The 15,945-nt window shown below is 40.1% G+C and overlaps 4 protein-coding genes across 8 annotated transcripts in view; 1 reads left to right on the top strand and 3 right to left on the bottom strand.

Moving 5' to 3' along the window:
* The window catches only part of LOC139771853 (dual specificity calcium/calmodulin-dependent 3',5'-cyclic nucleotide phosphodiesterase 1-like), a 95,749-nt gene extending 95,246 nt beyond the window's left edge, over positions 1 to 503 (bottom strand). For all 3 annotated transcript variants that reach the window (XM_071704970.1, XM_071704971.1, XM_071704972.1), the window contains exon 1: positions 346 to 503. The gene's annotated coding sequence lies outside the window, so the exon portion shown is untranslated. The remainder of the gene's footprint in view (positions 1 to 345) is intronic.
* A 388-nt stretch (positions 504 to 891) lies between these two features.
* LOC139771849 (uncharacterized) lies at positions 892 to 6,408 on the bottom strand. The gene is made up of 4 exons (XM_071704961.1): positions 5,331 to 6,408; positions 3,863 to 4,238; positions 3,245 to 3,412; positions 892 to 3,119 (listed from the first exon to the last, which is right to left on the bottom strand). Exons 1-4 carry the CDS (start codon positions 5,720 to 5,722, stop codon positions 2,910 to 2,912), a joined length of 1,146 nt encoding a protein of 381 aa, XP_071561062.1. The 5' UTR covers positions 5,723 to 6,408; the 3' UTR covers positions 892 to 2,909.
* Positions 6,409 to 7,574: 1,166 nt separating this feature from the next.
* Positions 7,575 to 14,015, top strand: LOC139771847 (probable ATP-dependent RNA helicase DHX34). 3 transcript variants are annotated; one of them, XM_071704956.1, is made up of 16 exons: positions 7,577 to 7,771; positions 8,045 to 9,205; positions 9,392 to 9,558; positions 9,641 to 9,847; positions 10,004 to 10,136; positions 10,321 to 10,469; positions 10,582 to 10,814; positions 10,931 to 11,117; positions 11,191 to 11,385; positions 11,460 to 11,669; positions 11,806 to 12,174; positions 12,412 to 12,587; positions 12,703 to 12,813; positions 12,915 to 13,036; positions 13,146 to 13,410; positions 13,532 to 14,015. In XM_071704956.1, the coding sequence occupies exons 2-16, from the start codon at positions 8,401 to 8,403 to the stop codon at positions 13,812 to 13,814; spliced, it is 3,612 nt and encodes a 1,203-aa protein (XP_071561057.1). In that variant the 5' UTR covers positions 7,577 to 7,771; positions 8,045 to 8,400; the 3' UTR covers positions 13,815 to 14,015. The 3 variants fall into 3 exon arrangements, with proteins under 3 accessions (XP_071561060.1, XP_071561058.1, XP_071561057.1); XM_071704957.1 differs by having other exon boundaries at positions 7,576 to 9,205; positions 11,302 to 11,385; XM_071704959.1 differs by lacking the exons at positions 13,146 to 13,410; positions 13,532 to 14,015 and having other exon boundaries at positions 7,575 to 9,205; positions 12,703 to 12,825; positions 12,915 to 13,025.
* On the bottom strand, positions 10,239 to 15,677 carry LOC139771848 (GPI mannosyltransferase 2-like). The gene has a single exon (XM_071704960.1). It carries the CDS (start codon positions 15,675 to 15,677, stop codon positions 14,160 to 14,162), a length of 1,518 nt encoding a protein of 505 aa, XP_071561061.1. The 3' UTR covers positions 10,239 to 14,159.
* Between the last annotated feature and the right edge of the window lie 268 nt (positions 15,678 to 15,945).

Below are 15,945 nucleotides of genomic sequence, written 5' to 3'. Positions count from 1 at the left end.
CAACGATATTTCATCAGCCGATCACTTGCACGATTAACACATTTACATTGTCGTATAGATATAATAATAATATTCTTAATTATAATAATGTATACATTTTCTAGTTTCTACAACATATGCGCAAATACTAATTGCAATATTATATATCGCTATTGTTATTCTCGCGACGATTGTTGCTGGACCGCTTAATTTGCAGTCGTGACCGACGACTGACAAGAGTGACAAGTATTGTACCTCATTGATAGCCTTTTCAAAGCGTATTGAAATAATCGTGCAAATACGAACGCGATTACGAACTTACGATCGACAATCGCGTCAATCGACATATATAGATTAGATACATACATAGGTGAATCTGATCGCCTAGCTTTCGCTTTATATTCGACTATACTTTCGCGATTGGCTCGGTAAAGCGCACAGGTCACTGTTAACTGATAAAAATCACACGGTGACGGAACGCGGTGCGACATCGCCGCGCGACGACAAACCGACGCGACGACGAGACGCACGCCACAGTCGCCACACGCCGCCGCCGCCGCCGCCGCCGCCGCCGCCGCCGCCGCCGCCGCCGCCGCCGCCGCCGCCGCGCGTCGGCCGCCGTCCGCCGTCGTGAGAGACAAAGATGGCGGTCAGGTCTCGCAGCATGCGCGTGATGCGCGCTGAACTGAACTCGCTGATGAACTAAACTTGACGTAGCATACATATGTAGCGTTGCGAAGCGTCATTCTTGAGCTACATTCTCGAGCCTCGTAAATATCGAAAAAACTAACAATAAGCATGCTATTTAAGATGGCCTCCAACAAAGGCCGATGACGAGCACTCCTATATAAAATCCCAATTGGTTTTTATACTGATTTATACGTGATTTATAAGATGCAGGGCGCTCTCAAGTCTCGGGAGTATTATTTATTTATTATATGTCATACATATTATTTATTATACATATAGAACATATATTAGAGCGCGGTGATAAACTCTTCTCCGAGAGAAACGCGAGAATCGCTTTGACATTTTAAAAAGAGATTAATCGGCACGCCTAAGCTCCCTGTGAAATGCACTCGAAATCTGTCGTTTCCGCCGACAACCAGGTCCATTTGTCGAAATTACGTTCGTTCGACCAAGCACGAGAGAGAGAGAGAGAGAGAGTAGGCTACCGACGACGTGACGGGTCTCGTGAAATTTCATCCAAGTTTCCTATTTTATGCGGACTGACATACAGAGAGAAGCTCACACATACACACACCCACACCCCGAGCCAACTAATACTCGTTCAACTTTAAATTTTCTAATGAAGAAACGATCGAGTTTTTTATCGTGATCCTAAAGAATGATAAAATGCGATATAAGTATGTACTGTGTAGTAAACTCCAATATATATAAAGATTTACTCTCCATGCACTATCGATCGTCGGGAGCAGCCACCTTTCAATGTAGTCGCTAACCAAGATTTTGCCGTGAAATTCGATAAATATTTCCACGGTAGATGTGTGTCTTATTGTGCGATACAACGTACAATTATAAAAGCTGCATTGCGAGTGCTTTCGCCACGTTTGCCGTTTGCGACACAACATTCGCCTTATCGAAACCCGAAACGATTGTTCCTCTTTCATCGATTTCTAATAGAATCTTTTTAATATTTTTTAACTATATAAAACTTTTTGAAAGAGTTTTATAGTTATCTTGATAAAAGAAGCAAGAATCAAATTATGTAATTCTATTCCAACTATATCTATTATAATAAAATTGCGAGCGAAAATTAATTTTGCTCGTCGTTTATTAATCGTCATTATTTTATTGCGCGTTTAATAAACAACAATACCGTAACATACTTTGTCGACTAAGCGCCAAGTATATATGCATGGCATATCCGCATATCTTGATCGCAATTTCTCTTATAATCACGAGACTTATATTCTCTTAAGGCTTCAGCTATACGTGTGTGTGTCCTCTTAAAGCTGTTCGTTTTTACGTTCGAGTAATTCGCTAATGATAATGAATCGAGTCCGTTCCCGGAATTGCCGCTGGTTTACGCGGGAAGAACTTGACGGAGAAAACATGTACGAGGACTGCGGCGCGCGGTGGAACAAAGTCGTGGTCGAGAAGAAAGAGGCGTTTTTTTTTTTTACCAAGTATCATCTCAGAGCGACATAAGGGAACTTGGAAAAAACTAGCCAAAAAATATTGTTCCTCGCTTTCGATTTCCCGTGCCTCGTGAAAAAAAAAAGCTCGACATTTCTCGCTATTTTGTCAATTCTCGGGGTACGTAACATTTCTAATCGACGATAAAGCAACAAAGAATTCGCTACCGTTATATTTGTAGAACATTGAATAAGATTCTCTGAAGAATCGTGGCGTAATTTTACGGAACGGAACGTAACTTGTTTTATATTATAAAATAAATTGTCCAATTATTGCGGACGTTCTTATTTATAGGATTTTATTTATACAGACACGATTTAAAAATGCAAAAACTCGTAAATTACTGACAAGTCTATTATCGTTGTTGCGTTTAAAAAGTTGGATAGCGATTTTAATTTCGTTACATCTAAATAATTAAGTAGAAATAAAGCTGTACGTATTGTTTACATCAGTCAAATTGATTATTAAAATATTAAATTATCAGGATTGCAGAATAAAGACACGCGGCGCAATTATTAAGGTTCTATACAATGCTTCTGTATTCTCAGATTCGGAGAAATTGGAGAGAAATGTCGGACACTTGATTGGCAACGTATCTAATGTTCCCCGGTGCGACGCCTACTCGGGTGTACATACGTCACACAGCTTTGTAAGAGTATACACGGTGTGCTTAGCACCATGCCCAAAGTGACTCGATTTCCAAGTAGGTATGTATTTGCGATTCATCTGACAATCCAGTGCCTAATTAACGTTGGAATATAACAATCGATTCACTCGCCCATGTAATTGTTAAGTAGAAAGATGCCGACAAATCCGACGACTACCGATAGAAATTGTAAAATGCCTGCAAATCTGCGCGAACTTTTGTGCCATCTCGTTCTTTCTCTCGGGAGAACTTCGCTTACGGTAACGTACAGCAAAGTTCCACCTGCCAGGCCTTGCAAAATCGGCAATACCACCTTTGACCAATCTGTATCCACCTAAGTGCATTCGAAATAAAATTATTAGAATTAGTCATGTTTTTCTAATCGTAAGTTGATGCTGTCCGACGATATTCAAATAAAAATTTGTCGAGAAAGAGAGAGAGAGAGAGATCTTTTCTCACCTGAGATGTCAGCATGCCGATGCCGATTCCGATGACAGATCCGATGGCGAATAGAAATATCGCAAATACTAGTCTAGGGACTGATTTACTGACTCCTGCTAATTCCAGCCCCAAGCAAAAGCCGACGACAAACTTGTGTGACGCTACCGCTCCGGTTAATAACAACACCTGAAAAAAGCGTATTTACGTAATATCGTATGCATACGAAATCGAAATTTATTAGAAAATCTAACGATAAAATTGAGATTACGAGATGTCTCACACGAATGTTATGAGATACACTCTGTATAATACGCCGTTTCGGTTTGCTGCTCATAAATATGCAATGTAATGCAGAGATAATACATATTCCGTCCTCTCTCTCTCTCTCTCTCTCTCTCTCTCTCTCTCTCTCTCTCTCTCTCTCTCTCTCTCTCTCTCTCTCCCCCCCCTCTTCCCATAATTAAATTTACACACATTTAAAAATCATGCAAAACATGGAAACAATCTCGACGCAGCTCCATTCGCTGTGCTATTATTATAGGTATATCCCATAACTCTAATTTGTCCCTTTTCTCTCATTACTATTTATTACTCTGGATAGTAATCGGGATTCGGGATAGTACGTATACCACAAACCTCGGCAATTTTCGTCTGCAATCCTATCGCGAGTCCTTCAAGGACGGCGTGTACAGTGAGGGCAAGGGCGAGACCGGCAAGACCGGTGTTGGCATCGGTACATTGCTCGCCGTGGTTTCCATGACACAAAAATGTGTTTTCTTCACTCAATGACCTCGAATGACAGTCACACGCGATGCATCGCGTCGCACCATAACTACTAAACGTCCACGCATTATTAGCGCTATTACCATTGCCATTACCATTACCATTACCAAGAGGATTTTGTCGATAGTTGAGCGGTAGCCTCACGTCGCCCTCGGACATGTAGACCTTGCTGTTTTGCGCGGTGGCGTTGGAACCGACACCATGGGAGTGATTCCGACAGTTCGTACAACTGAAATTCAAGATAAACGTAATTCGATCAAGAGGGGAGCAAAACCGAGATCCACGCAAAGGTATCGCTCCTATTCGAGCTCATTCGGGTGTGATTGGACATTGGACGTTGCGCGAGCGACGACCGTCCAGTTTGCACGAATTACATTGTATATATCGCTGCCGTTCGTCGACGTCAGAATTTATTTCTATTAGCGTTATATCACCATTATGCGCCAGGTCTTTCAGGTCCATTAATAATAATTAATTTATCGCGAATTAGGCGCACGATTCTCTTGCAATTCTCTTGCAACAACGCGACGGGAAGGCTGTCAAAGGAGAATTTTTTTCATCCTGACTCGATTCGCGTTTAAGTTATTCAAACGAGATTTCATCCTAAAGTACATTATAGTAACACACATTTTTAATAATGGGTCAAGTGTTGAAAAACCCTTCTCGATGAAATTATCATCTCTGATACAACGTTCGTGAACGATTTTTCATTACAATCTCTTACAATATTATATTACATATCAAAGCATTCAAGCATTCAAGCATTCAAGCTCGAAGCTGCATACGTATCACAGTTATATATATTATTTGTTCTCATTAGCATCAAAATTTTGCATCTCGTGCTTATATTTGTGCATATATCGATATTGCAGCTATTAGGGGTATTAGACAAATATTTATATAATTATAGATTATAGTTTTTAAAGAAATTCAAAATTAACACACGCGCGAGTACCTATACTTGGTAATTTTTCTATTTCTACGATGAGCCTTGAGAATTTCGTGATTTATCGTGAATAAAAGCATTGTCTCGATGATAGCCGATAACGGACGATAACGGACTGCAGTCGTCGCAGAACGATCGACGCCACGTGTAACGTATCACGTGGAACGTAGAATTAATATTGAGAAATAAATCGAGATGCCAATTTTAAAATAGCCTTGAAGCCTTGAAGAATGCGTGATGCGTGATTCGCGTTCGCCACACTTTGCGTCGTAATTAATTTTCCCATTCCCGAAGAAGAACTCGCCGAATGGCGTTATGACTTTACGGCGATATAGCTCTCCCTCCGTCCTCGCGCCTCGTACGGCACGTACCCACCCTCGCTCGCGCGCAATCCTGGAATCTGTAAGCCTGGAAGAGCGAGAATCCGTCTCGGCCGTCTCGGCCGTCTCGGGCCCGTGACGACTGCCTCGGCAGAAATAGTGCACGCCCTCCTCGACCAAATACAGTAGGAGGAAGCCACAGGAGAATACTAGCTCGGCGTAATCCGGTAGGCCGTGGCGCACTTCCGGCAGGAGGTGAAGCGTCGCGGTGGCGAGGAGGACCCCGGCGCCGAAGCACAGGGCGCAGGAGAGCAGCAGCTTCCGCTGGAGATGGCGAGCTCGCGAGACGAAGCAAGCGGGCGCGATGCCGACGACGAAGCTGCCCGCGCCGATCAGCACCATCGACGCCAGCTTCGCTTGCACGGCGTTGCTGAACATGGCATTCATGGCAACTTGATGAAATATTTATTATCTCTCCCTCTCTCTCTCTCTCTCTCTCTCTCTCTCTCTCTCTTTCTCTTTCTCTCGCTCTCTCGGTTCTTGCTCCGTTTTACGATTTTCGACGCCTCAGGTCTCGCGCGCGCGCGCGCGCGCGCGCAATATCTCGGTCCCTATCCTCGTTCGTGATGATGACAGGGAATTAATTAACACGATGACGATGGTAGCGCTTGGTAGCGCTTGGTAGCGCTTGGTAGCGCTTGGCGACGATTGACGCGGCTGGTCAACCTGTCTTTCTTCGTCGCGTAGCCGTAGCTCATCCGACAGCACCGGATCACGGATTCGCGGAAATTTCACACCGATCTTGATCCTTGCACGGCGAACAAGACTTTGAGTAACAGTTGGAACGTTCGAAGAGGGAAGAGGTTGCGTGTCGCGTCACGGCTCACGGCACGATGGACTCGCGACGTCTCAAGTCTCAAGGCGCGACCCTAATCTGCTGACGGCGCGGCGGCGTTGATAACGCCGATAGAAACCAACACTTGGCATCCGCCGCTATCCGCCTATACCCTATACCGATGGCGATGGCGATGTGGACGTTGGAGAGAGAGTCTGCTACTCCGCTACGATTTTATCGTTGCTATAGTCTCATGTTACACCCCCGTCTAGCTCCGATCTCCGATCTTGGCTTATCGAACGCGAGACGATGAGAGCGCAACTTTGCCCCGTTCCCGAGGAAGCTTTCTCTCGAGGAAGGGATTTAATTCTCTCGACAAAAGAGAGAGAGGGAGAGGGAGAAAGACCTCTCGAAATTTTGTAGATATTTTAAAATCTTGATAATGCGCTGGATCCGCGTTATTAAATTTCCTATTGATGAGATCAAGTCCGCGTTCCACGCTTCAGACAATGACGATTAATGATAACAATCAAGGCAATCAAGTTATAATACAGAAATAATATTGGCGATAATATACTCGCGCGCGTGCGAGCGATAAGCGACGTTGCCGAAAAAATTTTACGAGAAACCTGACAAAGCTGCTACATCTCTGGAGATGCGGTTTCAATGGATTTGCGCATGATCGCGATAAGCAGCGGCCACGCATGGTGCTACGATTACGATAAAAAAAAAGTCGCGCTTTATCGCGCGCGCGCGCGCGCAAAGAAATATACCTCGAATTTCGAGGCTCAAAGTTTCTATAATATATCGATCATTTTGATATATCAACAGGCACGCGATATTATATCGTTCGAAAAATGAATTTCTATATTTTCTCTGCATTCGGTGGGAGCATTCTTGTGCGAGATATATATGTTATAAATTAATTATTAAGTAAAATATATCCTGAGAGGGATTCGCCCCTCCTTTCTCTCATAATTAATATACTTTCTATACTTGATTCTCAGTATAGAATCTCGTAATATACTATTCTAATTTTCTTTCATCTCATTTTTCGCTTCCTCGAATCATGTTGCGTATATGTATTTGTATATCTACATATAATGGCCCATATCAAGTGCAGAGCCCAGTCTACAAATGAGTCGTTAGTCGTTATAGTCAGATGTCTGTGAAGAGAGTCAGAAGAAATAGTCATAAGCGTATCGTAAGGCAATCGGAAGCCTGTAATCGGTGATATATTGAGTTGAATCAATTTGGCTTATTCGAGGCGTATGTATTGTGTCTAGATATTTATGATTGTTGGTTAAAAAATTAGATTTTTATCGATGGCTTTTTAATATCGTACGATGAGTTGGCGCGCGCTCATCTTCAATTTATCTCTCTCTGTGTAATCCTTCGTACATACAAAATTCGCAACAGTCATACCTGGTCATACCTTGCATCTCGCACGTATGTACCTCGCACTTCGCACCTCGCACCTCGCAGATGCTAGATGCTAATCTTCAATCCTGATGCATTGGCTGCAATCCATTTGTTGCTACAAATGCTTTGAAGCGTTCCTCTTCTCCTCCTTTCTTCACTGAAAGAAAGGAGAAGAGGAATAATCCTGCCAAGTGCGAAGCATTCGTAGTTTGTGACCGCAGCTATTGTGAATTGTGATTGTGAGTATTCAGTAATTCAGTATTGTGACCTATTGTGTGACGCGATAATTTCGAGACGACGAGACGACTCGCGCGCCACCAAAAACCTCATCTCATATGAGTCGTGACTCCACACGTGACTCTGACGATAATTGATAATAATCGACAATAATCGACTGAGTAGATTCGATATTGATCGACAGTAAAAAAAAAATAGATTTATCTATGTGTGCAATGTAATGTATATATAGGTTATAGACTTACAATTGCTTACAATTAGAAATATTTCATCAGGTATATGCGATAATTGCGATATGCGATCGTGCCAGGCAAGTGAGGCAAGAATCGTGTATGTACATACACCACATTTTGTAATATGTGTAAAAGACCGGCAAAGCATGTCAAGTATCAAAGATATTGCCCGTTAAAAAGGTTATGCGCGCTAGGGAATAAATCAACGAGGTTATGCATTCTACGACGACTACGACATCCACACACACACACACACACACACACACACACACACACACACACACATATCACCAGTGACGGCAGTGACCAGACATTGCCAGACATCACACAAAGTTGAAAAGTGAGGTTATGGCACAATATACGAATTAAAAGACAGCGAGGACTCCGGGGAATCGGGAATGTCGTCGAGGAACGGGTCCGGGATAAAACGACGTTCGTCCAGTGACGAAAGGAGGCGTGAGGATGACAGGTGTTACGTAAAAAAGCACCTCGACGATCGCAAAAGCGATAAACGCAGCTCCTCGACGAGATCCGCGCGAGCGCGAAGCGGTCGAGGTCGAGAAACACACGAGTTTTTTCCTCACGCGACAACGTCATCCTCGGAAAGTCGTCACTCGGAAGATAGAGATAGGGTCCGTCCTCTCAACAGTCTCAACGAGGAGGAGGAGGAGGATATGTATTTCAGTAAATGTAAGCACGAGTTGAATAAGATTTTCATGGCGAATCCGAATCTCGTCCACGACGTCGTGGACTTTTGGAAATTCGTCGAGAAATACGAGTCCGTCGAGAAGCGATTGGGCGACAGTGACGAATCTGTGGCCGATTTTGCTCGAAATCGAAATCGAAATTCCATCGGGCTCCCGGAAAAGTATCACAAGTCCCATTGCCTAAACTTGAAGCTTGCTTTGTCCTACGGGGAATTGTTTGCCAGAGTCCCGAATGCAAAATCATCGTTGACCGAATCGCGACTGCTCAAGTTCCGAGACGTGATACTCTTGTACTTGGACTTTAAGCAAAAGGAGAAATTCGGCAAGTTAAAGAGGCTCCGAGACGCACAAGCCAACTTGCCGGTTGCGCGATACAAAGAGGAAATTATCGAGATGGTAAAGATGGAGAAAGTAATCATCGTCGCGGGAGACACTGGTTGCGGGAAATCTACTCAGATCCCTCGATATTTGTACGAAGCTGGTTTCCGGAAGATTGGTAAGGTGCTTTTATCTCACTTATATCACTTTAGAGAGCGTTACTCTTCTATCTTCTATCATATATTCTGTCATATTGTAATTACAAGGTTTTAATAACTATATCAGTTATCAGTATATCCAAATTATCCAATATTCTTCTCTCGGTCTCTAACACGTTTTTGTAATTGCTTACGACTCTATACAGCATGCACGCAACCCCGAAGAATAGCGTGCATCTCATTAGCGAAACGAGTAGCTTTCGAAACATTGAGCGAGAATCTTAGTAGAGTTGGCTATCAGATACGTTTTGAGAAACAGAGGAACCAAGAGACAAACATTACGTTTATAACGGAGGGCTTATTGTTGCGTCAGGTAGCATATCTCTATAAATATCTACAACGTAATTGACGTAATAGACAGTCTAATTTTACAAATTACAAATTGTTTTACACAGGTATCGGGTGAATCAACTTTATCCGCATACGACGTGATAGTCTTGGACGAGGTACACGAACGTCACCTGCATGGGGATTTTTTATTGGGCATTATGAAATGCATCATTAATCAAAAACCTGACTTGAAATTAGTATTAATGTCCGCCACCATTAATATACAACTTTTTAGTAATTATTTCGCAAAGGAAAATGTTAAAATAATAGAGGTAAGTCTCTGTATATATATATATATTATATTTCGTCATATATATTTTAATAATTTCAAATGCTTAATCCGGCGCTCGTGCAATTTTAAATACTTTTCGGTATAAGCCAAATATATATCGGGCGGCACACCATTCCATTTTCTATTTTTCATACAGGTCCCTGGCAGATTGTATCCCATTCAATTGTTCTATCGCCCTGTAACCGTAGAAGACCTCAGATACAAAAATGATCGATTTAATCCCAGTCCATATGTGCAAATAATGCAAATAATTGATCAAAAATATCCAGGTAGGGAAGCCTATATCTTACGATAATAATCTAAAAAATGAAACGGAAAAAATCAGTTATAAAGGTTGTAATAAAGAGTAAAAGTAAGAGTATTTCTCCTCGTCCTTGTTTACTATTTCATTTTATTCAAAGTTTCCGTACAAGTACAAGTACTGAAATAATTACAACAATAGGAATATTTCAGTCGACGAAAAGGGCGATTTATTAATATTCTTGAGCGGAATAAGTGAAATTACTGCAGTCGTAGATGCTGCCAAGGAATATAGTATAAAGAAAAATAACTGGATAGTTTTACCACTTCATAGTACTCTCTCTATCGTTGAACAAGACAAGGTATATATCTTCTCTCGCGATACTACATCTGACGAATCACTTTTGTGTGCGTTGCAAAAGAATCTAAAAAAATTCTTTTCACCCCTCCCCCTCCTCCTCCCTTCATTCCTAGGTATTTGATTATGCACCTGACGGTATTAGGAAGTGCATTGTTGCAACTAATATCGCGGAAACTTCCATTACCATTGATGGAATCAGATTTGTCGCTGATAGTGGAAAAGTGAAGGAAATGAGTTACGATCCGTCGTGTAAAATGCAAAGATTGAAAGAATTTTGGATAAGCAAAGCCAGTGCGGAACAAAGAAAAGGGAGAGCAGGCAGGACTGGACCTGGGGTTTGTTACAGGTAACTCTCTCTTTCTCACCGATCTATTATCTCTATATGTATACTCATACTCTACTCCAATCATTTTACATGAAGGAGTATAACCAGGGATAAACGTAACAATTGTCCTTTTTCAGAATTTATTCGGAGGAAGAGTACAAGATGTTGGAAAAATATTCAACGCCAGAACTACAACGTGTACCTTTAGATTCTTCACTATTGCAGATGATAGCGATGGGACTTCCCGATGCGCGAAAGTTTCCATTTATAGAACCACCACCAGCCAATAGTCTAGAGAACGCTATACTATCTTTAAAAGATCACGTTGGTATCCTGGGCTATTTTCTGCTTTCCTCGCAAAATACCAGATATTAAGTTAACTCTTTCCTCACACTAGGACGCACTTACGGATAACGAAAAGATCACGTGTATCGGTAAAACCCTGGCTCGGCTGCCCGTTGATATCGCGATAGGGAAGATGTTAATAATGGGATCCATTTTTCATCAGGTGGAACCCGTGTTATCATTGGCCGCTGCTCTAAGTATACAAACACCGTTCACTAACAGGGCTTACAGGGACACCGAATGTGAGGTAATTAGTGCTAACGTATAAGATTACTGCGCTACTAATATTGATTATGCAATAATGAAACAATATTATTGCAGACATCTAGAAAGAAGTTGGAATCTGATCACGGTGATCCAATAACGTTATTGAATGCATTTAAAGAATGGCTGGAAGTGAAACAAGAAAATTCACAAGAATATAGAAGCAGTAATAACAGCAGCAGAAAGTGGTGCAGAAGAAGAGGTTTGGAGGAACAACGGTTCTACGAAATGACGAAATTGAGGGCTCAATTTAAAGACTTGCTCCAAGTTAGTTTATGTGCCTCATACATTCCTTAAATCTCACACCATGAATGTACATTCGTTACGACATATCTAATACTACTTATTGTTTGCTCCTATGTGCTGTATGTGCTGTATTCTATGTACGTAACATCGTGTGCAGGACTGCAATTTACTCAAGAGCCTCCCAGAACCAAATTCTTCCATGACGAGTGCAGAACGTGCGATAAGGCATGGAGAATTGAAACTTTTGAAATCTCTCAAAAGAACTTACAAACAAAGTGAACCTAAAAGGCGTAAACAGTTGAAGGTAGAAACATTCGATATACAATTGGAGGATAATGACGAGGATAATGGAGAGCTCGACATAAAAGATATAGAATTTCGAATGAGGAACGACTCGAGTCAGGTGCAGAATCTTTTAACGGCCTCTACCGCATGTAGCTATAAAGATCTGACAATGTTGAAGTTGATATTATGTAGTGGTTTATATCCACAATTTGCTTGTGCCGACGAGTTTAATTATTGCAAGGTAAATTACTTGAAATTATATTCCGTACGTATAGTTAATAATTTAAGGATTGAATCTAAAGCTCAAAACTAGAAAAGATATTATGTATAGATGTGTGATATTTTGCGCTTTCTGAATATTATAATAAATTAAAGAAAATGTTCTGAAATATCGACATATAATTACGAATCGTTCTGTACTTGATTAAAATGATATATTTATATGATAAATGTGTATCTTTTCAAATTGATTGTCCAGTCTATAAGTGAACAATTGTTTCACACAAAAGCGAAACCGTACGTTGCTTTGCATCCAATGAGCTTTTTCGGAAATCATCCACAAGTTCTGCAAATTGATGAAGCGGATATAACGCCAATGCCAGGATTTAAGAGCAAGACTCCTGTAAGCTCGAAACATCAGATATTGGCGTATCTGTAAGTCTTTATTATACATATAGCTTATAGCTCATAGCTCATAGCTCTGTAATAACTTGCCGAATGTGAGTAAATTTAAACGCTTTATATAATATGCCAATATTATTATTAATAGATCCCTCTTGGAAACTACAAAACCGTATCTGGTAAATACTTTAAGAATGCCTGCTGCACAAACGTTGCTATTATTTGCGCATGAAATAGATACAAATAGTACGTTCTCCATGTAAGTACGCGTGTAAGTTACTTTGTAAATTTTATAATTTCCTAATGGGATAGCAACAGTTTGATAATACGATGTAAAACGGCCTTTACATTCTCTTGTAGAATAGCATGCGATTCGTGGCTGATGTTAGAGTTTCCTGTTCCTGACAGTGGTCAAGTTTTATTATTGAAAGCTGCCAAATTAAGAAATAAATGGGATTTCTTATTAAATCAGCAATTACAAGGCAAGAAATGCATTTCAAATTAATTTTACGCGCGTGCGTGTGCGTGTTTCTTTTAAGTAAATCTAGGTTAAATGTGTAGTAAAATTATACATGTGTTATGTCATGTTAGGATCATTCGACAGTGCTACGAACGACGAAAGAAAAGATTTTAGTAAAGTTGAGCAAAGTCTTACGCAAGAATTGATCGAATATATGCATACTACGATACTATACACCATAAGACGGCTGTTACCAGCCGATCTGAAAATAATGTATGTTGGTAAAGGCAATAATGACTCGAGTATAGAGCCTAATCCTTTCCAATCCGATTTTAAAAGTATACCAAACATAATTAAAGGTGGAGCTTATGTGACAGATAGTATCACGTATAATTGGTGAGTACTTGAAAGTAATTGACGAAAAATTACTTGTTATACTGTAACGTGTGATTATTTAAATTGTCACTGTATATCAATGATCAATGTTTTTAATGAAACTTCCATTGTTACATTATAGCATAAAAGAAAGTAATTGGAGCGAACAGCTAATTGTAGAAATGCAAGAAACCGAATGGCATTGTGAAAATTGTGATCTTCGAGCAATTCTATCGAGTATCGAAAAACTTCAACATCAGAACTCTTGCGCAATCGCAGATACGATTAGTGCCGATAAAAAGAGTGAAAATATCATACGTAAAGCTAATAGTCAAGCATACGAATGTCCCGATTGTTCGCTAACATTATATTTCACGCCTATCGAAATATTGAAGCATAAAAAATTGCACATCAAAGCAAGCTAAGACATCTGTCGATTGTGTATATAAATGCATTATGTATTGTTTATTATAGAAGGTAATGTTTTTACATATAAATAGTTGTCTTTTTATTTAGAAATATACAACAAGCATTTCACGAAAATTCAGAAGACATAAAAACCTGTTATCTTCCTTAAAATATTTATACAAAATAATAAAATTAATAATCTACTATTTACAAACACACTTTTCGACTCGAAAGATTATTCTTTACGCAAGATTATGTATTTGAAACATTTAGAAACGTTCGCGCAATAAAAAGAGGAGAAACAGGAAGGTGCGTTTCTCGCACGTGTACGTATCCTACGTATATAGATAATGTGTAACGTATCAAGTCCACGGCAAGAAATTTGAAAACATAAAACATCCTACGATCGTATATCCTATAAAGTAAAATAATACAAATTTATCTCGCAATGTATATCGATTTTGAGATAAGAAAAATACTTTCCACTTGGAACACATATTTTCGTCACTTTCGTATCGTAAATCGATATGGTCAACGCATTTGTGAGACATGGTCAACGCGCAATACCAATATGGCAAGGGAGTTGCAGAGGCTAATAAACGTGTGCTGACTTGGATATGTACAAAGAATAAGCAAAATATGGTTAGAAATAAACCATGTACCGCAAAGACAAACATGTTCAATGGATATTTCTTTGCAACGGTACTTTCGCTTTTCGCCTTGCTGTCAAAAAATCCCAACAAATACAATTCATCCCTATATTCACAAGCAAATTCTTTTATACACCGCGACATAATATACAATATCGGGAGAGCTAAAATAAAATTTGGTATTTGTTTAAATTGATAATATCTTAAGAATCCTACGTTCCAATATGTTCTTTGCACATACGAATATGCTAAAGGCAAACTAGCGTTACACCACGTTATATCTATTCTACCTGGTAGACGTAGATTATTTTCTGTGGCATATCGTAAAATGTGAGCTGGCAATAACGACTTATCGAACGTAGAAGTACAAAATTTCATATAATTGTATATTTGTAAAAGGACAAACGGAGATAGCGATATAATCATTGTGCGTAACATGGCGAAGTAGTTTTTTAATTTGATTAATTTTAAAATGTGCCACAAGACTGACAGCACATAGTACTTTCGTTGATGTTTTTCTATTCTTTCCGAATTGCACAAATTTTTAAGCCCGAAATACGTAGGGAAGCCAATGTTGACGACACCATTTGATCTCACCAAAGTTGACAAAGCCAATGGAAAACAGATGGTAGATATACCTTCGATACTTCCAAGCATAATATAAAATGTTAAATACGCAAACATGGATTCTGAATATAGAGCCGAGAAAAATATGCTAGCTGGGTTTATACAGTAAAGTATCGCTGCTTTATACGCCGTTATGGTATTTTGAAATACACGCTCAGTGAGATCATAAAAGATAATAGCCGACTTTACAAAACACACGAAATTAATCAAAATCGCAGCAAGGATCATCGTACTTTGGATGTTGAATGAAGGGAAGATTTTTGTCAAAATAACAGCGATAATGCGAATCATAGCTGGATACAACGGATAAAAGGCGAGAGTATTTTCATACGTGTATCCATATCTTGCGATATGTAAAAAGTACTCTCCATCCCAACGTGTAAGGCCATTGAACAGAAAATTAATTATTCGGTCCCAGGAGGAAACTTTCTCCGCAGAAAGGTCTAAAGGTCTTTTAAACGCGTCCGCGTGATGATCGGGGATTGACACGTTGAAAATTACTTGTAATATTAATATCGCGATTCTAGTGGTGATCGCGAACCAAAGAACTTTCTTTCTCGGCGCGTACATTTCGCGCAAGTGCGCTTGAATTTCTATAACCATATAGCCCTAGAATTACATCCATCTAATCGTAATAAATTAAGAAATAAATCTCTCGTAATCAATTTGAGCTCATGGTCTAATTATATCTGCCAGTGATTCATATTTGTGGTTTCCTGTGTGAATACTCTTATCGTCTACGACGAGGAAGTAGTCTAATCAGGCCGCTTGTAACGCACCAAACTCGGTAGAGATCACTCGGTAGAAATTGCTGCAGCTCTGAATAAATGAGTGTGATGCTCGACGAGTGCTGGATATTGCTGGAAAAGAT

Source organism: Temnothorax nylanderi, unplaced genomic scaffold, assembly GCF_030848795.1.
Source record: "Temnothorax nylanderi isolate EJ_2023f unplaced genomic scaffold, tnyl_v1.0 TNYL_tig0045_pilon, whole genome shotgun sequence".
Taxonomy (NCBI): Eukaryota; Metazoa; Arthropoda; class Insecta; order Hymenoptera; family Formicidae; genus Temnothorax; species Temnothorax nylanderi.
This window is presented reverse-complemented; position numbering and strand designations above follow the sequence as displayed.

Bases quoted from the DNA above. Each gene is read 5' to 3' on its own strand.
- LOC139771847 (XM_071704956.1), top strand. From the start codon at position 8,401: ATGTCGTCGAGGAACGGGTCCGGGATAAAACGACGTTCGTCCAGTGAC. The intron at 9,559-9,640 runs GTAGCATATCTC...TGTTTTACACAG, and splicing joins AGGGCTTATTGTTGCGTCAG to GTATCGGGTGAATCAACTTT. The intron at 12,588-12,702 runs GTAAGTCTTTAT...TATTATTAATAG, and splicing joins CATCAGATATTGGCGTATCT to ATCCCTCTTGGAAACTACAA.
- LOC139771849 (XM_071704961.1), bottom strand. From the start codon at position 5,722: ATGAATGCCATGTTCAGCAACGCCGTGCAAGCGAAGCTGGCGTCGATG. The intron at 4,239-5,330 runs GTGGGTACGTGC...CTTGAATTTCAG, and splicing joins AGGATTGCGCGCGAGCGAGG to TTGTACGAACTGTCGGAATC. The intron at 3,413-3,862 runs GTTTGTGGTATA...CGCTTTTTTCAG, and splicing joins TGCAGACGAAAATTGCCGAG to GTGTTGTTATTAACCGGAGC.
- LOC139771848 (XM_071704960.1), bottom strand. From the start codon at position 15,677: ATGGTTATAGAAATTCAAGCGCACTTGCGCGAAATGTACGCGCCGAGA.